This window comes from Cladophialophora bantiana, assembly GCF_000835475.1.
Source record: "Cladophialophora bantiana CBS 173.52 unplaced genomic scaffold supercont1.13, whole genome shotgun sequence".
NCBI lineage: Eukaryota > Fungi > Ascomycota > Eurotiomycetes > Chaetothyriales > Herpotrichiellaceae > Cladophialophora > Cladophialophora bantiana.
This window is the reverse complement of record NW_015971587.1, coordinates 509,556-533,960: the sequence shown is the minus strand read 5'-3', so window position 1 is coordinate 533,960 and position 24,405 is coordinate 509,556. Positions and strand designations below refer to the sequence as shown.

At 51.7% G+C, this 24,405-nt stretch overlaps 11 protein-coding genes across 11 annotated transcripts; 8 read left to right on the top strand and 3 right to left on the bottom strand.

The window, feature by feature from the left end:
• Positions 1-1,357: 1,357 nt before the first annotated feature.
• Positions 1,358-1,985, top strand: Z519_08553 (uncharacterized protein; the record flags this gene model as incomplete). Its single annotated transcript, XM_016766281.1, has 3 exons — positions 1,358-1,415; positions 1,479-1,724; positions 1,777-1,985. 3 exons carry the CDS (start codon positions 1,358-1,360, stop codon positions 1,983-1,985), a joined length of 513 nt encoding a protein of 170 aa, XP_016617439.1.
• Positions 1,986-3,074: 1,089 nt separating this feature from the next.
• Positions 3,075-5,279, top strand: Z519_08552 (uncharacterized protein; the record flags this gene model as incomplete). The annotated part of the gene is made up of 3 exons (XM_016766280.1): positions 3,075-3,131; positions 3,184-3,624; positions 3,705-5,279. The coding sequence occupies 3 exons, from the start codon at positions 3,075-3,077 to the stop codon at positions 5,277-5,279; spliced, it is 2,073 nt and encodes a 690-aa protein (XP_016617438.1).
• Positions 5,280-7,779: 2,500 nt separating this feature from the next.
• On the top strand, positions 7,780-9,336 carry Z519_08551 (aldehyde dehydrogenase; the record flags this gene model as incomplete). Its single annotated transcript, XM_016766279.1, has 2 exons — positions 7,780-7,945; positions 8,012-9,336. 2 exons carry the CDS (start codon positions 7,780-7,782, stop codon positions 9,334-9,336), a joined length of 1,491 nt encoding a protein of 496 aa, XP_016617437.1.
• A 1,597-nt stretch (positions 9,337-10,933) lies between these two features.
• Positions 10,934-11,694, top strand: Z519_08550 (uncharacterized protein; the record flags this gene model as incomplete). Its single annotated transcript, XM_016766278.1, has 2 exons — positions 10,934-11,110; positions 11,266-11,694. 2 exons carry the CDS (start codon positions 10,934-10,936, stop codon positions 11,692-11,694), a joined length of 606 nt encoding a protein of 201 aa, XP_016617436.1.
• Positions 11,695-11,953: 259 nt separating this feature from the next.
• Positions 11,954-12,532, bottom strand: Z519_08549 (uncharacterized protein; the record flags this gene model as incomplete). Its single annotated transcript, XM_016766277.1, has 1 exon — positions 11,954-12,532. One exon carries the CDS (start codon positions 12,530-12,532, stop codon positions 11,954-11,956), a length of 579 nt encoding a protein of 192 aa, XP_016617435.1.
• An 847-nt stretch (positions 12,533-13,379) lies between these two features.
• On the top strand, positions 13,380-17,510 carry Z519_08548 (uncharacterized protein; the record flags this gene model as incomplete). Its single annotated transcript, XM_016766276.1, has 6 exons — positions 13,380-13,697; positions 13,763-14,382; positions 14,439-14,871; positions 14,926-16,360; positions 16,420-16,554; positions 16,615-17,510. 6 exons carry the CDS (start codon positions 13,380-13,382, stop codon positions 17,508-17,510), a joined length of 3,837 nt encoding a protein of 1,278 aa, XP_016617434.1.
• Positions 17,511-18,270: 760 nt separating this feature from the next.
• On the top strand, positions 18,271-19,074 carry Z519_08547 (uncharacterized protein; the record flags this gene model as incomplete). The annotated part of the gene is made up of 1 exon (XM_016766275.1): positions 18,271-19,074. One exon carries the CDS (start codon positions 18,271-18,273, stop codon positions 19,072-19,074), a length of 804 nt encoding a protein of 267 aa, XP_016617433.1.
• Positions 19,075-19,183: 109 nt separating this feature from the next.
• On the bottom strand, positions 19,184-19,675 carry Z519_08546 (uncharacterized protein; the record flags this gene model as incomplete). The annotated part of the gene is made up of 2 exons (XM_016766274.1): positions 19,184-19,289; positions 19,350-19,675. 2 exons carry the CDS (start codon positions 19,673-19,675, stop codon positions 19,184-19,186), a joined length of 432 nt encoding a protein of 143 aa, XP_016617432.1.
• Positions 19,676-19,928: 253 nt separating this feature from the next.
• Z519_08545 (uncharacterized protein) lies at positions 19,929-21,210 on the top strand (the record flags this gene model as incomplete). Its single annotated transcript, XM_016766273.1, has 2 exons — positions 19,929-20,376; positions 20,486-21,210. The coding sequence occupies 2 exons, from the start codon at positions 19,929-19,931 to the stop codon at positions 21,208-21,210; spliced, it is 1,173 nt and encodes a 390-aa protein (XP_016617431.1).
• Positions 21,211-22,260: 1,050 nt separating this feature from the next.
• Positions 22,261-23,199, top strand: Z519_08544 (tRNA-intron endonuclease; the record flags this gene model as incomplete). Its single annotated transcript, XM_016766272.1, has 1 exon — positions 22,261-23,199. One exon carries the CDS (start codon positions 22,261-22,263, stop codon positions 23,197-23,199), a length of 939 nt encoding a protein of 312 aa, XP_016617430.1.
• Positions 23,200-23,302: 103 nt separating this feature from the next.
• Z519_08543 (uncharacterized protein) lies at positions 23,303-24,094 on the bottom strand (the record flags this gene model as incomplete). The annotated part of the gene is made up of 1 exon (XM_016766271.1): positions 23,303-24,094. One exon carries the CDS (start codon positions 24,092-24,094, stop codon positions 23,303-23,305), a length of 792 nt encoding a protein of 263 aa, XP_016617429.1.
• Between the last annotated feature and the right edge of the window lie 311 nt (positions 24,095-24,405).

Below are 24,405 nucleotides of genomic sequence, written 5' to 3'. Positions count from 1 at the left end.
GCTCTGAGAGATTGGTAATTTCACGAGCTGATAGTCAGGCTGATTGAACAGAGTCGTGAGAACTATGGAACGGGCAGGGGACAGGGCATGAGGCAGCGAGGTCACGTGCCGAGAGTTCAAGTGTGATTGGGCGTATCCTTAGGGTATCCAATGAGGGTTCAATACTTTTGAGGGGACCACGTGGAAGCTGGCAGTGTGATTCGTCAAGAGATCAACGGCATCCCTATGACGTTTTTGCCAGTTTTCTACACGAACTAAACCCAGCGGCGCTAACTGCGGCTTTGGTTAAAGATGGATGGCCAGACCTTAGCGCCGAGCGACGATATTACGTCTTTTCGAGTTACTGCCTATCGCTCTGCCATTGCTCTCTCTGCGCTCTCCGTGCTCTGCCATGCCCTGCCGTGGCCCTCTGGATGTTCGCTTGACGCTGCGCGGCGTGCTAGGTTAAAGTAGTCTCGCTCCACTTCCTAAACGAAATGGTCATGAGCGATGATTCGAGGTCTATAACATAAAGTACGGAGCTTAGGTTTTTCCGCTCCGAGACAAAATTAATCCCCTCCGGAAACTGAGGCATAAAGCTCAGGTTTCGGAGGCATTTCACTGAAGTTCGATAGGAATAGATGCAGATTGCATTGACTCAAATCAGGTGTCTGGATAGGAAACCCGCGAGAGGTTCAGGAACTGCTAAAGATTTCTGCAAACGACGAAGGATCTGTCATTGAGATATATTTTTTGGGCATGGACTATTCTATCCCATCGCTACGATAGCGCATGAGATTTGGAGGAAAGCATTTCATGCTCTAGGCGACAGCCTAGGCGACCATCCCGTAGATCTGGAAGTCTCTTCTCCAGACGAATACGACCATCCAAATAGTCCAGTGATCCGTACCCAAAGTCATGGTGTTTGAAACCTAGCATATTCGGAGAAAGAGCTCGTATCTCTCCTCCACCCGCTCCAAGGTACATTTGAAAGTAGCGGTCCACGCAGTGGTTGTACTGTGCTGGGATATGATGAGCTTAGGGCCACTCAGGGGCAAGGCTGAGCACGTCTCAATCCATCCGAGTGCTCTGAAGTAAAATTCCTGCGAAGCATTATGCCCCATAATGAAGTCGCTCAACCTGCGCCTTACTGTACTTCTCCCAGGAACTTTCGTTTGCTGGTAAATTTCCAAAGCTGCATCATTCCAGTTTATCCAGAAACTATTCGCAACCGAATCACGTAACGACACTTTCTTAGAATCCATTTCCAGTCCCATTGGCATTTCGATCCCTTAGATCCTGCATTCTTATTGCTCGTCATTATTCGGACTGCCACCGCATCTTTCTTTTTGGGTCCTGCCACTCAGGATCCCTCACCATGAAGACTTCGACGATCGTGTCAATATCTGTCGGGACAGTAGTCACCGGGCTCGTTGGTGCGTTGATTTATCCAAAGGAAAGACTCCCAGCTGGTCCTTGGACAACTGACACGCTTTCAGCATATGCCGTCTACTTCGATTACAGGCGGAGAAACGACCCTGAGTTTCGGAAAGCTCTAAAGAGAGAATCGCGCAGGCAAGCCAGGATAGCCAAGGAAGAGGCCGAGTTCCAAGGGAAACAAAAACGGGAAGAGATCAAACGAACCGTCCAGGAAGCGATTGAAGAGGGCTTCCCTACGGATATTGAAGAGAAGGAGGCCTTCTTCATGCAACAAATCGCCCAGGGGGAGGCTATGGCCGGTGATGGTGTGTCCAAGTATTCCTGTGACCTGCCACTATGTAGCTAACTCTGCTCCAGGTTCTGACCCCGTCGGCGCTGCTCTTTGCTTCTACAAGGGCCTCAAGGTCTACCCCGAACCACAGTCACTGATCGGTATCTACGATAACACCGTTCCGAAAGAAATCCTCGAAATCCTCGCAATCATGGTCGCGCAAGATAAGAACCTCAAGGTCGGCTCCTTTGGCGCTGGTAGCGAAGGATCTGACAGTGGGCCCGGCGTCGAATAAATCTCTCCCCCGGGAATACGACGAAAGAGCGACGAAAAGTGTACCAACAAAAGATTTCTTGTCCCTTTGGTGGCCTACGCCTGGATGGAGCCACTCTTATCAGACTTCTTCTGACGAATCTCGCCTCCCTGTACGAAAGAAAGGCTGTACATCAGCGCCGGTTGAAGAAATGGGGTTTGCTCCAACAAGCGTTTTGACTTGGACATAATTTCAATAATCGCGCCCTTTGGCCGATCATCTCAATAAAAGACTTGAATGGCTTCACTCCCGGTTTCTCACGAACGCACACCAAACTGCGCGCTGTTTTCCAAAACAAAGGTTCAGAGTATATATGTTTGTCTTGCGCAGGCTGATACGATTGAGAAACGCTCGCTCGCTCGCCTTAGGGCCAATTAAACCCCTGGAGGGTGCCTTGACTCTTACGTCCTAATGAACAGCACACATTGATGAGCAGATGAGAATTCCTTATCTACTCTCAACCCATGCATCAGCATGCCTCGAGCATTTACGAATTTCTTTGACGTTTGTTGGAGCAACTCCACATAGGCTAGGGATTCCGCTCGCCCGACTTCGCGACTGTCCAGGAGGAACAATTTCTTCGCTGGAAAGAATAGCAACTGGTCTTTCCACATATTGTTCCGTCCTGAACTTTCACCTGCCAAATGATCCTTGTGAACTATCTGTTTGATGCGTTCGTCTGCCGCATGTCTGCCGCATGCTCACAGATACCTAGGTGAGTTAGGCTGGAGCCGAAGAATCGCGAATATCCGACAACTGCTTAACCGAGCAATTCAACACAAGCGGATTCCTCCGGGGCTTTGATATGCCTCGACGGCCGAGCCTCGACCCTACCTTTGGAGGGCTGGATTCGAATATTTTCTACTTTCTTTGGAGTTCAAGTCTTGTCAGAAGGCGTAGATCCACATTCTATGCAACTTCTCATTGCCAGCATGCAACAGCTCGCCTCTACTTTAATAGCCACCACGAAACCTCTGCCCGACCAACTCCAACCTTGAAAAGACCATCTCCGTCAAAGATTATGTGTCATCAGTCGGGCTAGAACTCTAAAACAAGAGATCATTTTGAAAAATGGCAATACAGGTTCCTCACCCTTTAGACCCTCTCACGCCTCAGGAGATCTCTCAAGTAAGGACGGCTTCAACCATGCGTTGTTCCATTCACAAATTGACCGTATCAGACCGCGAAGCATGTCCGGGCAGGTTTCCCAGATGACGAAGCATATTTCCGGGTCATCACCCTTGCGGAACCGGCAAAGGCTCAAATGATGACCTTCTTAGATGGCGAGCATAGCAAGGATGCCGGATCAAAGCCATCAAAAAGGCCAGCTCGTCTTGCCACGGTTCAGGTATTCTTAGGCCAACCACGGGATAGCGCGCACTTTTACGAACTCAAGGTCAATGTGGAAAGCGGAGAGATTGTGGACAGGGAGCAGCTTCTTGGCCGGCATCCGCACGTCGACGCCAACGATATGCAGAAGACTGAGCAAGCGTGCCTTAGCGATAGCCGAGTGCAGGCCGCGATCAAGGAGATGCAACTTCCCGACGGAGCTGTGGTCAAAATCGAACCGTGGACGTATGCGACAGATGGGATGAATGACATGAGTCAAAAGATCACCATGGTATGTCTCGAGCGAGCGTCCCTTTTGACTTTATCGGGCACGGTGGGCGGAATGCTGATCCAAGAGTGCATTCAATCCAGTGCTATTTCTACATAAAGCTAATCAGTCACCCGGATGCGAACCACTATGCGTATCCTCTGGATCTGTGTGTGGAGATGTCCGGCGACGCAAGGGTTTTGAAAATCTATCACCTCCCCAATGGCACGTCCAACGAAATCAGCATGACCGCCAAACCGTACGATCGAAGGAAGATGTTCGACTCGAGCATCGAGTATCACCCGGACTTGGTCTCCCAGCATCGCACATCCACAAAGCCATACCACGTCTTGCAACCGGATGGCCCATCTTTCACTACCGAAGGCAACCTCATACGATGGGAAAAGTGGCATTTGCGCGTCGGGTTCAACTACAGGGAGGGACTCACCCTCCACGACGTCCGGTATGACGGCCACTCACTGTTCTACCGCCTTTCGCTCTCAGAGATGTTTGTGCCCTATGGAGATCCCCGAATGCCATATGCCCGCAAGGCTGCCTTTGATCTAGGAAACGACGGCGCCGGCTGCAATGCCAACAATCTGCAGCTGGGGTGCGACTGTCTGGGGCACATAAAGTATTTTGACGGCTGGCACGCCACCAGCTCAGGAGATCCGATTAAGATCCCCAATGCCGTATGCTGTCATGAGATCGACGATGGGATTCTTTGGAAACATACCAACTTCCGCACCGGCAATGCCGTGGTCACTCGCTCGAGAGTCTTGGTGTTGCAGACCATTATTACCGTGAGTAACTACGAGTATATCTTTGCGTTTTACTTTGGGCAGGACGCGTCCCTGCATTATGAAGTACGGGCGACGGGGATTGTGTCCACGGTCCCGATCAACGTGGGGGACAAGGTGCCATTCGGCACCACAGTTGCACCGGGCGTAATGGCGCCATATCATCAGCATCTGTTCTGTTTGAGGATTGATCCGGCTATCGCGGGGTGGAACAATTCTCTCATTGTCGAGGAGTCTCATGCGATGCCTCTCGAGGACCAGGACTCCAGTGTCCACAATCCGTTCGGCATCGGATACACGACTAGGTCTGAAACAGTGGCGGAAGAATGCGGATTGGATCTCGACCACACCGTCAACCGAGTCTTCAAGATCGTCAACGAGGATGTCGCTAACCCGGTCACTGAAGGGCCTGTCGGGTATAAACTTGTCCCGTGCTATAGTCAGCTTGTCCTTGCACACCCATCATCGTACCACGCAAAGAGATCCGAGTTCGGCGCGCACGCGGTCTGGATAACGAGATACCACGACGGTGAGTTGTTTGCGGCGGGCAGCCACACCATGCAATCTCTGGGCGGGGAGGGGATTGCAAGCTGGATCAAGAAGCGACAGCAGGAGCAAGAGGTCTTATCAAACGACAAATCCGCCACGAAAGTGAGAAAGCAAGATATTGTCGTCTGGCACACCTTTGGATCTACGCACAACCCGCGAGTGGAGGATTGGCCCGTGATGCCATGTGAGAAGATGGTTGTTGGATTGAAGCCTGTGAACTTCTTCACTCGGAATCCCGCCATGGACGTTGCGCCGTCGACACAGGAGAGGAATCGGAGTGTGTTGGTGGATGGCGCGACTGAGGCGGGGATGAATGGGCATTGTTCTTAGCATTGTGAATATACGCACGAATTTACCTCGTAGAGGTCGGAGGCAGATCAGCCTTTGTACAAGATTGTCACTGTCTTCCTTCCAGGTGTCTCGCCAAGGCTTTGATCCACCTCGGTTCATCTCCGGCACAACGAATGAAGAGTGAAAGCAAAAATAAAAAAAAAATCGAGGAAATAAAAACTCTGACGGAGCAAAAAAGTCGATCACCCACATCGAGCCTGAGACTTCGCATATCTTGCCAGTGTGTAATCTAACATCGCCAACTCCGGGTGGAAGAGTCTCTGCAGAATCGCTTCCCTCAAGTGTCACTTCCGATTGCTTAGCGCTCCGTAGCATCGTGGTTTGCACACACGAGTACGATGAACGACCCGAAATTCCGAGCAAGGCACAACTGAACAAGTGGTAGTGTGAAGCGACGCCCACAAACTCAAGGCAACCTCCTCACTTTTTGGCCATGACAGCCAAGCACAATTTACGATGAAATAAAATATATGTTTGCAATTTTGTAGCCTGGCACGTGATGGTAATTGTGGGTCGTCGCTTTCTCCAGCCACCCGAGACACAACACAGCAATACCCAGACCCTACGAGGTTCGAGGTCCTCCTCGGTTCAACGGCGACGATGAAGAGCGCAGGATTAGTCAATTGCAGTAAGCAAGTAAGATGCCACCAAACGCTTTTGCTACAGTACTAGGTACTTCGTAATACCTCTGTCTATAGGGTACCCAGAGCTGTACGCGGCTTTTCAGTAATCCCTAGGTGGCACAACATCTTCCTCGGCCAGCGAATTGAACACAGAGGCAGGCCATCTTGTCGAAAATCTGACCAAAGAAGACGTGTATATCCGTCCTCCGTACACCAAAAGTCCATCTCCAATATGGAGTACTTTGCTGTTCTTGCCGGAAGAAATTCTGCAGCCCACGGCGACCGCGCAATTCATCCATGTACCAAGTAGGGAAAGAGAGAGCGATCCAGAACATCCAGAGCATTAAGGAACGAACGAGTCGAGTCGAGCACTACGAGCGCGATGGACTAGACTCTTTACAGTGACTTTGGCCCCATGACTTGCGGCAACTTCGTGCGCCACATCGGCTCCGCGTCCGACGCAACTATGCCCCCTCCTTATGCATAGTTGTGCCCCTCCATCCTTCTACAAGCATTTCCCGAGAGAAACTAGGGGAAAAGGGGGAGGCGCGAGAATTCAGATTTTCGTGTCCCAAATTTGGCTTCTCGTTTGTTGTGACAATGCACACGCTCACTTTCTAGGGTCGGTCGTTCTAGGAGATAGGTAATCCTAAACAATCGACTGTTATACGTGGCGGAGCAATATCTCTCCGTCCAACCCTTGTTCTCGTACGGGAAGATCTGAGGTAGCTTTCTCCATGTAGCCGACTAGCAGCCACACACATCTCGTCCGCCTACCCTTTCTCCGAAGCATTGGTCCCCAGTCAGTTTAGAGAGCTGCATCGATCCACCAGATGCTGGTCGCCTCCCATTGCTCCTGACTGGAGAAGAGAGGAGCAATCCCGCCGTTACTCGCATCAGATCGATCCTCCCTGCAACATCTTGCTCGATCTAGACATGACTGAGCCATCTCGACCTCGCATCCGACGTATTGTTATTGAACATTCCAGTGGTTTGGCTTGGAAGGTAGGGAGTTTGGTGAGGTATAAGGAGCTATTTGCCTCTCGTTTCTTTCAATCAATAGCGGTGGTACTACTCGGCTAGCATCGGGGCCAGGTAAGATCTGACCAGGAGAGCAAACAAAGCTCCAATGGATCTCACACCAGACGGGACCTTCGTCCGGTCATCCTTTTGACCAGCCAAAGTCAAAGGACGGCTGACCGGGCACATGTCCTTGCCTCGATCGGAATCGAGGACGAGTTCGAGTCGGCTCCTCCCTCCAGCCTAATACTAACACTGCTACTAAACAAGAAGTCGAATCGATACCCCTCTTTCGAGGCATTGCCACAGCAGCAGGAGCTCATCCCGCAGTCCCTAGTCTCCACCGCCATCCAATCCCCTCACTCCATCTCACAGAGTATCGAACCCTCTTCGACCCTATAGACTCTCTTCTCTGACTATTCTGATCTCCTTTGATCCACTGACAGTCTCAGACCGTTGTCTGACTGGAATCCCAACCCCGCAGTTGAGCGCAAGGGCCAAGCGCCCCAACCTGGGTGACGGAATTCTAGCGTCCATCTACTGTAATTGCCCGTTCGACCTCTGGATCAGTGGACCATTAACTCCATTTTTCTTGTCTACTGGTTCGGTCCATAGGAAAGCGAATGTGAGGACGTGTTGTGGATATCCATTGCGTTGATGGAGGCGACCTGCCCCGCGCAAGAGTATTTCAAATAAAGCTCAGTCTGCCCTCGGGTGGCCGTCTGTCTTTTCTTCCCTCTCTTGTCTATTACAAAAGTCTGCGACTTTTCCCTTCTGTGTTGTGATACCCTCCCAGTTTTTGTGTACAAATCGGATTTCACATTAACACCATCAACATGTCTTTGACAGCAAAGATCGAGACCCCTAGCATCACCTATGAGCAACCGTTGGGCTTGTACATTGATGGCAAGTGGGTGAAGGGTGTTGAAGGCAAGACCTTCGAGACCATCAACCCTACCAATGAGAAGCCCATTATCGCCGTCCACGAGGCCGGTCCCGAGGGTAAGTTGGCGTGAAGGTCATCGTGTGACTCGGCGAAGATTGAGCTTGCTGACCTGTTCTCGCCAGATGTCGACATCGCCGTCAAGGCTGCCCGCAAGGCTTTCAATGGCGTCTGGTCCCAGACACTCCCCAGTGTCCGAGGTCAGATGCTGACGAAGCTTGCCGATCTCTTCGACGAGTACTCGGATACCCTCGCTGCGATTGAGTCTCTGGACAATGGCAAGGCCCTGTCCATGGCCAAGGTCGACGTCCAGCTGTCTTCTGGCTGCTTGAGATACTATGGTGGATGGGCAGACAAGATCCACGGCAAGACCATCGACACAGACCCAGAGACATTCAACTACACGAGACACGAAGCCGTGGGTGTCTGCGGTCAGATCATTCCATGGAACTTCCCACTTCTCATGTGGGCCTGGAAGATTGGACCTGCCTTGGCCACCGGTAACACCGTTGTCTTGAAGACCGCTGAGCAGACCCCTCTGTCTGGTCTGTTCGCCGCCACTCTCTGCGAGAAGGCTGGCATCCCCGCCGGTGTCGTCAACATCCTCTCTGGCTTCGGCAAGACCGCCGGTGCTGCCATTGCCTCTCACATGGACATTGACAAGGTCGCCTTCACTGGCTCGACCGTCGTGGGCCGAACCATCCTGCAAGCCGCTGCCAAGTCCAACCTGAAGAAGGTCACCCTGGAGCTCGGCGGCAAGTCCCCCAACATTGTCTTCAACGACGCCAACATTGACGACGCCATCTCGTGGGTCAACTTCGGTATCTTCTTCAACCACGGCCAATGCTGCTGTGCCGGCTCTCGTATCTATGTCCAATCTGGTATCTACGACAAGTTCATCCAGGCATTCAAGGAGCGAACCGCCAAGAACGTCGTCGGCGACCCATTCAAGGCCGACACCTTCCAGGGTCCTCAGGTCAGCAAGCTGCAATTTGACCGCATCATGAGCTACATTCAGTCTGGCAAGGAGGCCGGCGCCAAGGTCGAGACCGGTGGTGAGCGCCACGGCAACGAAGGCTACTTCATTCAACCCACCATCTTCTCCAACGTCAGCGAGGACATGAAGATCATGCAAGAGGAGATCTTCGGCCCCGTCTGCACCATCAGCAAGTTCGAGACCGAGGAAGAGGTCATCCGGCTGGGCAACGAGACCACCTACGGTCTCGCCGCTGCCGTGCACACCACCAACCTCAACACCGCCATCCGTGTCGCCAATGCCCTCAAGGCTGGCACCGTCTGGGTCAACAACTACAACATGCTCAGCCACCAGGTGCCCTTCGGTGGCTTCAAGGAGTCTGGCATTGGCCGTGAGCTTGGCAAGTATGCCCTGTCCAACTACACCCAGATCAAGTCCGTCAGGATCCGACTTGGCGGTGCTCTCTTCGGATAAACAGGGTCAAGGGTATCGAAATCTGAAAAAGAAAAAAGCCTTACCCCTAAAGGAAAAAAAAAAAAAGAAAGAGAAGTGCGAACAGGAGAACGAAACAACGTTGTCAAGGCAAAAGTCACCGGCACGGAAGTGAGAGAATGTCGAAAACCCAGAAGAATGGCCTTTTTATCCAGGGTCATCATCGTTCTGGCCCCAAGGCTTCACGTCACACCCACACAATACATGTCACACAGCTTGGGGCTAGTTTTACTATGCACGGGGCTGGCGCTGCCGGGGCGAAATCTTCCCAAGTTCTGCTTGCTAGCTAGCTATGTAGGTAGCGTTCCTCGCTGCATGTAAAATGGATAATGAAGGAATTTATGAACACTAGTCACAAACGGGGGTTGCTCTTGACTCCCCTATCGCCATCGTCGTCGGTCGGTCGGTCGTTCTCATATTCTTTGATTCTTCTGTTTCCCTGGCTTCGAACCCTGGTTACATATCTCGGTCCTCATTCGATACTGTAGATATTCGCTCATCCTTGCAGAAGAAGAACAGAACAGAACAGAGGGTTCCTCGAAACCCTTGTGCACACTGTAACGCCCCGTGGCACCAAAATCTCAAAAGAAATCATGAGTAATAAATGAATAATCGATCGATCGAAAATCACCTATCCCACCCACCACCGTTCCACACTCGGCCCCTCCATGCCCCTCGGAGATCTCGACCGAGAACGACCGGCCGTCACATGACGAGGCTGCATCAAAGGTCCATGTGCTTGTGCACGGATTGGTCCGGCACTCGGGGCCTTGAGGGCTCGGGACGATGGCGATTGGGGTGTTGACCAGAGCGGGATTGATTGTTGTAACTAAACCCATTTTGTCCGTTTTTCGGTGTGTTTGACAATATATATACGGGCGGGAGTATATCGTCGCCTCATTCCCTTTCTCCTCTCCCTACCCTCTTCCTCTGGCTATTTTTACCACGTGTGTTCTTTGGACGTGCGCGTATGTGTATGCGTGTACCTGTTTGAGGTCTTTGGACTTGCTGCGGTATTGGTAATACTTGCATAATCCATCCATCTTTTCCATCCGTCCGTCTATCACCGAGCAATCGAGCGAATCAATAACCGACTACGTACGACATACCAAGAGAATACCACGAACAGAAGGCGAGCAGCGAGTGATCACATTCTTGGGAGGAGAGGGATAGGGGAGACGATCTTGTTTCTTTGTTTTCCCCTGTTCTTTCAGGTCCCTCCCTCGGAGCGAGCAAAGACAGTTAATTACGCATGAGACGCTGGATATCACCGTTTCCACTTCTCAGTATCTTGATGGTGGCGATTGCAATCGCACTCTCTACGCCAGCTCTACGAGTAATCAACGCAACGACGATCCTCCGAGGCTTCAACGCCAAAGTACCCGTCTGGATTGCCGCTGCAAGGCTGTATCAAACGGGATCTACAAGCGGCGTCCTCACCGCCTCAACCCTCTCGATATCGACACCGAGATCGACGATATCTGCGACACCATCTTCTCTGACAGACCCACAACGTCAACGCATCGTCCAAACAAGGTCCATCTCCTCCATCCCGAGTACCAACGTCGCTGTCGCCGGCATGGCTTCCTCATGTCCCCTCCGAGAAGACGGCACTTCGCAGCAGAAAGCCACGCCTCAGACAAGCCCTCCACTAGAGAACGATGCACACGCTCCCGTTGTTGAGCCTGAGCTGCCCAAACTTTCCGCCCAAGATTTCCGGGTGTATAACAGGCTAGCTGTCATGATGGATGCATATGTATGCTTGATCCCTTTGTCCTCTTTCGCAACGTCTGTTTAGATTCTCCCGGTCGTTTGATCTTGGTTAGTTTTGGTTTCCGGCTTCATCTGGAAGAGACTCTGTTCGGGTTGTACGTTTCTCGGGAGAAATCCACTAACACCCGTGCTCACCAGCACAACCATTTCCGCTACACATGGAACCTGCTGTATCAAACCTGTACTTCAGGTTCTCGACCTCCGGGCATGTCGCTCCGCGGCTTAATTTCCCAAGGCCTGCATTTCTGCCACGCATTGACAGTCCACCATACAATCGAAGAACAACACGTTTTTCCGGAACTCGCTGAACGTATGCCCGCCTTTGGCGTGCACGATCACCTAGTCACCCAACATGAGAAGATCCATGAAGGTTTAGAGAAGCTGGAGCAGTATTTGGATGGGTGTCGGACTGGAGAGAGGGAGTTGAGATTACCAGAGTTGAAGGAAATTATGGATTCGTTTGGAGAAGTGTTGTGGACGCACTTAGACGATGAGGTGAGAATGCTGGGGGCGGAAAATATGCGGAAATATTGGAGCAAGGATGAGATCATGTCGATGCACTGGTGAGACAACACGCCTTCTGCGGCGATCGGACGTCGACGCCTAGAGCGATAGACGGTAGTGGTGTTGGTGGCTGTTTTGGAGATCGCTGTTAGAGCTGCGCACGGCTAGAGATGTGTATGTGGTGCTTCTGCCGCCTTTCTTGACTAGATGTTCTTACAGGGCAAGAACTCGAGCGGCCCTGGGATAAAATTTGACAACCTCAATCTTGAGCTTCTCATTCTTGTGGACGTCCATGGCTCCGGTTTTGCCGAGACCTCAAGCTTTATACCTCATCTCTCTCCAAAAATCCCGGATCGTTCTGCACCCTTCTCTCGAATTTAGTCCACCAATCTTGAAAGCTCTTCAACGGCACGACTTCAATCCCGTTGGCCGTGTTGCCTGCAAAACTAGCCAAGAAATTGAAGGCGTTCCTGATGATTCGTTGGGCCAATACCCGCGTATCCGGCGGTCTCTTGACAAGAGCAGTGGAATTCGATGCGGTTGGTGACTGTTGTTGAAGTTGTGCCATCTGTGCTTGGATATTCTGCGCTGGTTCCACAGAGATGCCGAGATTGACTTGTCCGGCAGAAGGGTTGTTGGCGATGGAGTCTGGTAGGTTCACGCGGAACAAGGCTGAGGGCTTTTCATTACCTATGGCGCCCAGAAACTTAAATCCCTGCTCACCGGGCAGTTGCATGTAGACTCCGGCAGCTGTGCCTGGTGGCAGGAGGTTACTTGGGTGCAGAAAGACGCCGACATTGTGGAATGGTGGCGAGGCTGGGAAGGAGATGGCAAACTGGTTGGGTGAGACGGTTGCCAGCTCAGTGATGATGGGCCGGGTGGGAATGAAGACTCCAAACATGTCTGCAAGTCGAATGTTTGCTATACCACAAAGTAGCAGAAACAGGGGGTGTCGCTTGCAAGTAGAAACAATGCATAAATATTGGGGAGATTGGAGGGCGAGGAGGGCAGTTTGACGGGGGGGCACTGCCAAGATGATGCCCTTAAATACGTCAAACACTGCACCAAAAGTTGGGTGACTTGACTTTGACATGATCCGCCCTCTGCCTAAACACTTCTTCCATCTTCATCTCTCTCCCAGACTCCAGCTTCAGAAGAACCTACTTGTACTGCTGCTTACTCTCCATTTTGCAGCGTACTCACAAGCGGCCCAATGTGACCGTACTAGTGTCTAATTTTCTCATGCATGGCCACAGGCGACATGCCTCCAACCTGCACTGCAGAAGCGAAGGCGCTACTTCGTTACAAGTACAGTATGTTGTTTGACGCCCACTTGATTCTCGCGTCTGCAACAGGGCTAAGCAATCCGTGACCTTCATCCTGCACTGATCGAGACCTAGCATACGAGGCCAAATGCCTCCCGCGCTGGCTTGGCTCTGGGCTTTCCCCAATGGCCTGATGGAAGCAGACAGTCGTACCACTACAACGTCTCCTGATTTACTCGAGTCACTGCCGCCCACGCCAGACCACTGCAAGTTTTTAACTGTGCTGCCTTCGGGGCTTTTACAAGGCAGCCTGAGTTCTAAATGGATGTTATAAATTTCGTGGGCAGCATGACTGAGCGAACCTCGCTCACTTCGTTCCAGCAAGGACTTCTCATTCAAAATTCCTCTTGGCCAAGGGGAGAATTTAAATCAGCTTCATAAGTATCAAAATGCGGAATTAGCGGCGCGCCGCCGAGCATAGTCATGAGCGGTGATGAGAAAATCGAGATTCCAGAGCCCGTTGAAGATGGAAATCAGAACCAGAAGACTCAACTGTCGGCATGGAAAGCCTACTGGCGTCTCTTGACCTATGCCAGCTTGGTTGACATTTTCTTACGCATATGCGGTGCGGCCGCCGCAGTAGCAGCAGGTTCAGCATTGCCTTTGATGACAATCATTCTTGGAGACTTCGTCCAAGATTTCAACAACTGGGGTACAGGGGTGGTCCGGCCCGCTGAATTTCGGCACAAGGTCAATCAAAATACTCTCTGGCTATTGTATCTTTTTGTGGGAAAGTTTGTGGTACGTTCATCCAGGGGGAAATCTCTATCTCTATACCTTTTTATACTAACAGCCTCGTCCTGAAGATGGCTTACTGTGGCACTGTCATGCACTCTATCTCTGCTTCTCGCATCACACGCAGGATTCGTCTCCGCTACCTTCAAGTCATCTTGCACCAGCCCATTTCTTACTTTGATCACCACACAGCTGGTTCCATAGCCTCAAGTCTGTCGACAGACACCAACTTGATCGAGGTCGGGCTTGCTGAGAAGGTTGCCATCGCTTTTCAATCGATATCCATGCTGGTCACGGCTTTTGTCATTGCATTCGTCAAATCTTGGAGGCTGACACTTGTGACTGCCAGCATCGTTCCTTACATGATCCTGACAACTGGACTTCTTGCCCTTGTCGATGCAAAATTCGAGACGAAAATGCGAACAATCTACCTGAAAGCATCGGGTATGGTTGAAGAATGGCTCAGCAGTGTTCTCACCGTCACTGCCCTTGGCGCGGCAGATAAGATCACAATGCAATACAAGCAAGTCATCGAGAAGACCAAGGCCTTCGGCATCAAGAGAGGACCAGTCGAGGCATCAATCTACGGAAATATGTGGTTTGCGGTACTTAGCGGCTACGCCCTCGCATTGTACTATGGGGTAAGACTGCTCGACCGGAAGGAGATCGACAATGGCGGAACTCTTGTTACGTTAGTCCCAGAACCCCGAATGAGCGAGATATATGCGGCAGCTGACACGCAAATAGTGTACTCATGTCCATTGTCATCGGCACTTCGTCGATGGGACTAGTTGCCCCCTCTCTGCCCAATTTCATCAAGGCTGCAGCGGCGGCACAGCAAGTTCTAAAGATATTGGACAAATCTTCCCCCCGAGACAAGACGCCAGACCAGTCTCACAAGATTATACCGGCGACAATCGCTGGGCAACTGAGTCTGAGAAACGTATCGTTTGCCTACCCTACAAGACGAACAATTAGCGTTCTGAACGACTTAAGCATTGAAATACCTGCCAATCAGTTCACTGCCATTGTCGGTCACAGTGGATGTGGCAAAAGCACCGTCGTGGGACTCTTGGAGCGGTGGTACGATCCTGACAATGGGTCGATTTATCTAGACGGCACAAATACACGAGACTTGGACCTGGATTGGTTGAGAGGTCAGATGGGGCTGGTGCAACAGGTAACGTAGGCCCTCCGTCATGAACATATCAAGGCTGATGTGTCATAAATCCAGGAGCCAATGCTCTTCAATGATACCATATACGAAAATGTCTTGAACGGACTACCCGGGGCGAAAGCCGATAAACTCAACGAAAGGGAGAAACGCCAACTGGTCATCGAGGCTTGCATTACCGCAGACGCACATGAGTTCATTCAAGCACTCCCTGAAGGCTACGACACCCAAGTTGGCGAGCATTCGGATCTTCTGAGCGGCGGTCAAAAACAGAGGATTGCGATCGCCCGGAGCATCATTTCTAACCCCAAGATCCTTTTACTAGACGAATGCACAAGTGCCTTGGATCTGGATTCGGCTCGAATTGTGCAGAAGGCACTGTTGGGGGCCTCTCAGGGCCGGACAACGTTGATGATTGCGCATAAATTGTCCACCATCGAGCACGCGGACAACATCATTGTTATGGAACACGGCCATGTTACTGAGAAAGGAACTCATGCCTCTCTTGTGGCTGCTGGGGGCGTCTATGCGCGTCTTCTCCGTGCAAAAGGCTTAATCCGGGAAAAGGGCAGGCAAGCGGACAAGGCGACACGGGTGAGCGACAAGCAAGCTTCAGCCCCGATTCAGAAATCGATACCTGCGAAGGGGCCTCAGAATCAAGCCGAGACTCCAGAGGGAGCTACGATTCTAGAGTCAAAGTCAGTCACTCGCCGCTTTTCCTTAATAAGATGCCTGCTTATGATGCTATCCGACCAAAAGAGCATCATACCCGTTTTCGTTGGTGGCTTAATAGGCAGCCTTGTCGCTGGCGGTCTCATACCCATTCAAGCTTTCCTTTTCTCAAGGCTCGTGACAATCTTCCAATACCAGGGTTCAAACCTGGTTACCAAGGCCGACTTCTGGGCGCTTATGTTCTTCCTTCTGGCATTGGCGTATCTGGTGGTTTTTGCCGTCACCTGGTTTCTGTTTGCGATAGCTGGCGCGAGAAGCGCTTTGAAGTGCCGAGCCGAGTACTTAAGAGGGTTGCTCAATCAAGACATTACCTTCTTCGAGGAAAAGGGAAATTCATCTGGTGGCCTGACTGCCTTGCTAGGTCTTGATGGCGACGAAATGGACTTGATGATAAGCCTGAACATAGGCCTTATTGTCGTTTTCATTGTCGACTTGATCGCAAGCATCATCCTGGCACTCGCCGTTTACTGGAAACTGGCATTGGTTGGTGTCTTGTGCTGTGTGCCCTTGCTGCTTCTAGCGGGCTACCTGCGTATGAGGATCGACCGGGAGTCAGAGGACCGAGCGTCGAAGTTCTTCATTGAGAGCGCCCGCTTTAGCTCCGAAGCGGTTGGGGCGATCCGTACAGTTGCCTCCCTGACGATGGAATCAAAGGTCATCGAAAGGTATTCGGCTCGATTGAAGACGGCTGCTGTGAGCTCTTTGAGACGGACTGTCTTGTCCATGCTCTTTTTCTCTCTCGCAGACTCCATAGACCTGCTCGGTAAGTGACAAGAATTCTATGCAATCGCTGGAAACGTCTTGCTGACAGTTGGAGTAAAGCTATGTCTTTAGTATTCTGGTATGGCGGCAGACTTGTCTCGTATGGCGATCTGGGTGTTTCGGCATACTTCTTGGTTTACGGCGCCGTTATTTTTGGTGGACAATCGGCCGGGTTCATCATAGGATATACTGCGAGTGAGTATAGTGCAGATTCGATCGAAATTATCTTCTGTTGACCACTGCTGCTTTCCACAGGCATCACGAAATCTCAAGCCGCAATGAACCGTATCTTTTACATGCAGCGGAAGAAACCGGCCATAAACTTGCATCCAGGTATTGATCCACGCAGATTGCGACCCACAGAAGCTGCCATTGAATTCAAAGACGTCAGTTTCCGCTACCCAGCTCGCCCGGACGTGGAAGTTCTACATAATCTCAGCTTCAGAATCCAGCCCGGCGAGAAGGTATGTATAACGGGACCTAGCGGATGTGGCAAATCTACCATCGTTGCGTTGCTCGAGCGCTTCTACGACGTCACAGGTGGTGAGATACTTATCGAGGGAACCGATATTCGGACGCTTGACGTCAACGCTTACCGCTCGACACTCGGTTTCGTGTCGCAAGAGACTACCCTCTACCAGGGCACATTGCGTCACAATCTCCTTTTGGGTGTCCAAGATGATTCGACCATAACCGACCAACAACTCGAAGCGGCCTGCCGCACCGCAAACATCTACGACTTCATCATCTCCCTACCGAGTGGCTATGACACGGAATGCGGACCACACGGACAGGCCTTTAGCGGCGGCCAGAGGCAACGCATCGCGATAGCCCGAGCTCTGCTGCGCGACCCACAGATCCTGCTCCTGGACGAACCTACGAGTGCCTTGGATGTGGAAAATGAAGCAACCATAAGAGACGCGTTGGACAAGGCTACTGTTGCTTCTGCGGCCGGCAACAAGGAGGAGAATGGTGAAAGTCCAGGTAAAAGAACTATGATCAACATTTCGCACCGGGTGGAGACGATTAAGTCGGCCGAGATGATCTTCGTGGTGGACAAGGGGACGATCATAGAGTCTGGGACCTTTGAAGAGTTGATGCAGAAAAAAGGATTTCTCTGGGAGATGATGGTGGAGGGGGACTTGACGTGAATATAGAGTACCGAAGTATAGGGCATGTAATGCTTGGGAAAGAGCCCTCCTGACGGCCCAGCCGCGCCAAGAAATTCAGTTAGCCGGTATTCGGGCCGATCTTCACCGCTAGCCGTTAATATGCCTACTCGTACCTAGGTCCATGCTCTATGCATTGGACATATTACCACGTCGTCCGTTCCCAGTCCTCCTCCATACACGGGTACGTGACAGACCGCCGAAATCGCCTACCACGGTGAACGAAGCCTCGTCGTGTTTGAACTTCCGTCCCAAGATTCAATCAGTTCGCGCATATCCCACATTAAGCAAAACCAAGCGCTTTTTCGGATATCGGGTTCCGGATTTTCGAGTACGAGGGAGATCGGGAGATCGGGAGATAGGGAGGGGGATTTGGGGATCATGGGCCTCCTCTCGAATCTGGATCTAGTTAATGAATGTGATAAGTATGTCTGAATCCTAAACCAAAAGCAAAAAGAAAGAAAAAGAAAGGGAAAGGAAGAGCGAGAAAGAAGAAGGAAAAGAAAACGAACAAGAGAAAGAAAAACAGAAGCGAAAAGACAAAATAAAGCTGAGAAACCACTGTTTCCTTTGGCTCCCTAGAGGACTAACTGGCTAATAATGATACTGGGGAATCAAAAGCTTTCCTTATCACTCGGACGATCCGGACAAGTTCAAGGTCCTTTGGAATGAGTACTACCACTTCTACCTAGAGGGTTGCGGAGCGTGTCTGGGGTATATGACGTCCTCTGTCGCCAAGCGAATGCCTCTCACCCCTCACTGGAGGCTCGATGAACTCAACCGACGCCTGATATTCCAACCGCGAGACGACCTTGGATACCCAGTCACGGATCTCGACGCACGCAGCCGGATCCTGGCAGACTATCTCCAGGACGTTCGCGAACGCCACATCTTTGGCGTCCTTGATGGTTGGCGGAACGAGCTGTATCCCATATACGGCCCGAAGAGGGAGCTGTTGCTCAGCATGGAGCGTTCGGCGACACCTCTGTTCGGAGTCGTCACCTATGGTGTGCACATGACTGGCTATGTCATGACAGGCGAGGGTATGAAGATATGGACGCCTCGGAGGGCCTTGACGAAACAGACTTATCCGGGCATGATGGACAACACGGTCGCTGGAGGGTTGACCATTGGAGAAAAGCCCTTTGAGTGCTTGATCAGAGAATGCGAGGAGGAAGCTTCATTGCCCGCAGACTTGGTGCGCACGGCGGCTCAGGCTTGTGGAACCTTGACATATTTCCATGTCCGAGACGCGAGAGCCGGAGGAGAGACGGGACTCTGTCAGCCCGAGTGTCAGTACATCTATGACCTCAAGATGCCGCCGGACGTCATACCCAAACCAGGCGACGACGAGGCTATCGATTTCCAGCTTTTGACAGTTGACGAGGTCCGGCGAGCGATGGCGGAGGGTAGATTCAAGCCGAATTGTGCGCATTTGCTCTTGGAGTTCCTAGTCAGGCATGGATTCTTGACCGCCGAGAACGAACCTGACTACATTGAAATAGTCGCCAGATTCCATAGAAGGCTGGAGTTCCCAACTCCGTAGTCCTGTCATGGGCGAGCCGAGTCCACCACCAACGCCTCGCTAAAATAGACCTTTTGTTTCTCCGAGATACTCAAAGCAGACGTCGTGCCAAAATGGTAGATAGACCAGCTCATTTCTTCATCAGCAAGTACACCTGGTCGATTCTCAGAGCGTTGAGCATAGCGTAGGGGCCGTCCATGTAGAGTAGGAGGCCGCCGAAAGAGACGTATAACTTGCTACAGGAATCAAATTAGTCTGAGCAAGCGCCACCGAAAATCTGCTTGCACAAAACTCACATGTTGTCTCCACTGCCTTCTTCGAATCTGTAGATTTTTCCGTGGCAGACATAGTCGAACTCGTCAGCCAGCGTCTGTTCCCCTCTCCCGATCTCTCTCCACCCTTTCCCGTCGTCTTTGCTGCCGTCAAGATTCAGCGATAGAGCCAGCGCTATGGTCATTCGGTCGTCGACATTCAGAGGGTACAGTTCGGTGTTGACGTCGAGGGTTAGAAGGATCTCCTGCTCACCCTCGCTGTAGGCTTTGATGCGGGAGACTCTGTCGTATTTGGTGTCGTTGAGCTCCGTGATTTTAAAGCTGTGTTCGAAGAGGATGTTCTCAGACATTTTGACGGCGATTATACCTTGTTCAAGAGACGGGTGAGCGCTCACAGTGTTGGGCGCAGTAGGACGAAATTCGGAGGCTCGCGTTCTGGCGCAAGAAATTAATTTTTTGCGGTTCGGGAGACGTCAAGTACGGTGGGCAAGAGTGGGGCAGTACGGTGGATCCTGCGGCTATTAATGCAATATCAAGTTTCTTCAACTCCGACATGCACCCAGCCAACCATCTGGAGATTTGGAGTTGCAAATCGTTGCATCGATGTCTTTTCGTAAGCGCAATGTAGGCCTCTCAGGCTCTGCGAGATCTGAAGGCCCCGCGCAAACCAACAGGAAAGACCGAATTCAACTGCCTGGAGTGCGGCCTTCACCAGTGGATGGACGGACAACAACCTCTACGGGCACCGCCAGCCTCGACGCCCTCCTCGCAGGACATTCCGGGCTCGTCCTCGGCAGCACCATCTTGATCGAAGAGAGTGGGGCGACGGACTACGCGGGCACGCTGCTCAGATTCTACGCAGCAGAGGGACTCCTCCAGGGCCATCACGTCCACGTCGTTGCGCTACCGGAGCAATGGGGTCGAGAACTTCCAGGCGTCTTCGGTGAAGGCGAGAAGAAAGAGACAACACTTGCTGAAACAGAGAGGATGAAGATTGCGTGGAGATACGAGAGCCTGGGACAATTCGGCGCAGGCGCAACAACTGCAAGAGGTGGGCATATTCGTCCTTGTAGCCTAGCTAGAGTCAAATGTTATTCTCTTGACATTTTCTTCGTTTCAGCCTTCGCATTGGCACTGACGTATCTTTCTTCTTCCTGCAGAACGTCCACATCCGACAGTCGGACAACCAGGTCCGGACGGAGGAGCAGCCCAGGGACCGCCGATAGCGTTTTGCCATACATTCGACCTGACGAAGCGACTCGTTCATCCGGCTGGGTCCCAAATGGATTTCATTCAGCTAGACATGAATCCAACGCATTCGCCCTTCGCATCCATTCTTGACCGGCTGCATGCTTCTGTTGCGAAGTCCACACCGGATACAGTTCACCGCCTCGTCATCCCATCATTGCTTTCCCCGGCGCTTTATCCCCCTTGGTCGAGTCAACCGCAGAATACTCTCCAGTTCCTGCATGGTCTTCGTGCACTGTTCGCTGCATATTCCAATCGACTGACTGCATTCATGTCACTTCCACTGTCATTGTACCCGCGATCTTCTGGGCTGGTTCGGTGGATCGAACTGCTGAATGACGGCGTTCTCGAACTATCCCCCTTTCCACATTCGGCGGAGGGAGACACAATCCCTTCTCGCGGTCCTTCTGGGTCAGTTGAAGAGCCCCCTCAGGGGTTGTTGCAAGTACATCGCCTCCCAATGCTCCATGACCGCGGTAGCGGCGTTGGCACGTCTGAGACCGACTGGACCTTCACCCTGAGCCGGAGAAAGTTCACAATCAAGCCGTTCAATCTGCCACCTGTCGAGGGCGACACAGCTGCTCAGCAGGCCGCTGGCCAGGAACAAAAGGGGAAGAAGGCTGACATGGAATTCTAAACTGCTCCATGGGACTGGATTCACACGTCATCGTCGTCGGGATGCAATCCCTGTGCATTGAACATAGTTTCCAGCTCAATATGCTCCGAGGATGAAGGACCCGGGTTGGTCATGGTTCGAAAATAGGTACGGTCATAAGACGCATGGCGCGTATTGATGCTGAAGCCGGATACTCGCGCGCGAAACTGTTCGCCCAGACACGACGAAAGAGCCAGAAATGCTTTTCCCGCCTCTCTTCAGCAAGGGGCCGTAAGCAGATGTGAGTCGGGGACGTACCTAGGAAGAAGAGAAAAGGAACCAAGAGGAGCAACGACAGCAACATGAGGACACTCATTATTGAAGAGTAATCTGTCGGGATGAACGACTTAATGAGACACCTTCGCCTCGAACAGTGAGCGGAAAGAGTAGTTAAAGGGGGCGTGGAAGGTGGCAATCTGGGCGGAAGTTAGCTGGCACGAATAAATATTCTAGTCTGACCGTAACAGCGACGGACTATCTTCGGACTGTTGTTGGACTATTGAAGCAAGATCCTGTCAGACAGGAGAATTAAATTTTCAAAGAAGCGAAACACCCAACACATCAATGTCACTTTTTCCAACTCTATTGCTCTCTCACCAGAAATATCTGTCTTCTCACTTCCAGACACCGCAACCAAATCATGTAGTCTATCTCACCTCGCTTGAAGGCTGGTCTTCAAGCCCTCTTTATTCTTTCCGCGACTCCCAAAGGTTACAACCCTTCTAACGGCCGGGTGGTTGAAGGCCTCTTACACGTTGTGAAGGACCCGTGATATCAATTTTCTGGCGCAAATTCGTGCGTGAGTATTGCCTCTCTTTTACAATCACTTCCGAGCCGTTTGCATGATTAGACCACTTTATATAATCTGTCAATCCCCTGAGAAGCTTCTCCGGAAGCCATGTGACTGAAGCGAAGAATCGTTGTTGAAATATGATCGCTCTTTTTCAAGTTCAAATTGTTTGCACAAAAACCTGCATGTCGACTCCTCAACTGACAATAAAAACATATTTAGTGCTCTAGACCTCCTTCATGATGGACTCTCCAGCAGATCTGGGGTTTGATCATAACCCCGATCTCCCAGTCCCGATCTCCTTGGTAGGCGGTCGATATCTACTCTTCGACATAAATATTGCGACCTACCTTCGCCGCAAGCATCACATATGTGGCGTCGCAATCGGCACTCTACCCTTGAGTCCGTCTCAGAACTTATTTCTCGGTGTGCCTATCGAGATCATGCCCGAAGAGGCTCAACTATTGGTTGAACGAGGGGTCGGCGTGGTTGTTGATGATGCTCGAGTTCATGATCAAGCCGTCCAGTCGAGAGATCTAGCACGACGTGCTGATTACCTGGCCAAAATAGAGAAGCAGTCTAAGCAAGTTAAGCAAGCCAAAGACCAGGAGAAGGAACAGTCTCGGAGGCGGGCTTTGGACAAGAAGTCAAAAACTTCGACCGCATCATCCGGTCCCACGCAAGACGAACGTAGTGCCGAGCTGTTCGACTTTGACGACGGTGAGACGGCACAAGATGCTGACGAGACCGCCCTGGATAAAACCGCGCTCCTTGAGGATGACTCTCCGGTCAAGGTTTTGCCTCCTACTGCCACGTCGAACAGTTATTTTGTCACCCCGGCGACATCTCGACTGCTCCTTGCGACACCTCCAACCGGGCTCAAGTCGACAGTAGAGAACCTTCCATCATCTTACCCTCTTTACAGGCATCTCCACGATAAAGGCTTCTTCATCACACCCGGTCTTCGATTTGGGTGCCAATACACTGTTTATCCAGGCGACCCTCTCCGATTCCATTCCCATTTTCTCGCTGTGGGCGCTCAGTGGGATGAAGAGATTGATCTCATGGATATTGTAGGCGGAGGTAGACTGGGGACTGGGGTGAAGAAAGGTTTCTTGTTGGGCGGAGCCAGTCCAACGGGGAATGTAAGAACTTTGAGCGTTGAGTGGGCGGCGATGTGACGCAGCCCCCCAGCGTCAAATGCGTGTCGACTTCGGTCACATGATGTCGCAGGCCTGTGTTCTGCCACTGATAGATATTGGTCGTTGGGTCAACCTTGGATCTTTATAAGTAATCCATGGCCTTCCACTTGAACTTTCGGTTTGCTCTCTCTGCAGGCCGAAATTCGAACTGGTTCCCGTGTAGTTCGAACACTAGCATTCTCCTTCGCATACTTGCCTCTCTGCCCTCGTCTTTCTCTTTGTGCGGTCCTTCGTTCTCAATTTCGTTTCCGTCCTCTGGGAGGGGGATCGCATACCGAAACACGGAATCCTTCTTGGGCAACGTCTTCACCTCGTCCCTTGTCGTAACAACCACAAACGTGAACTTCGTATCCCTCACCACGATGCCTTTGATGCCGATTTTGCCGGTATCCGAGCAACGAACCACCTCGAGTTCCGCGCCGTGGAAGTCTGCGCTCGCGAGGAGCGAGCCGTGGCTTTGCGCCTTCACCACTCTCCCCAAACTGCTTTGTACGGTCTGGCCGTCCTTGACGAACCCGAGGACCTCCAGTATATATCCCTTCCACAGCTCATGCAGGCCCTTGTAGATGTCATATTTGACCTCTTCCTTCTTCAGCTTGAAGACCCCCAACTCCCTCTTCTCCTTGGCAGTTAGTGGTTTCGGTTTGCGTTTGCGCAGGTAGTATTCCTTTTTGCGGAGACGGATGCGGCGGCGCAGGGCGCGCTTGTCCCTGTCGGCAGAGGATGTAGGCTGGAGAAGGAGGGGCTTGTTTTTGACTTTCTCGGCGAAGATCCGTGAGGCTGCGTCGGGGGAATGCGCGCGAGAGAGCAGCGTGTGTGCGGGGTGCGAGTTCGTGGGCGGAGTTGGCACGGTGGCCTGCGGTGAGGAGGTCATGGTTGCTGGGAGGAAAGAAAAAGAGGGTCAGCAGGGATATGTTTGGGAGGAGCAGCGGTGTCAGTTCAGCGAGACATTGGTTTTCAGCGAGAACATTCATGGTGTTGAATGGCTTTCACACTATTCCAGAAGCAGAGTGCATCAGTTTGCTGGCAAAACGGGTATAGTGAAAATGGCTTTCACACGCTATTCCAGAAGCATCCCAAGCCAACAGTCCGGAGGGAATACACGGCCAAATTACAAGAAGAATTACCTCACCAGCACCAGCACTCGTACTCGTTCACAGTACTCCAGAGCCGTAGTGGTCGGTG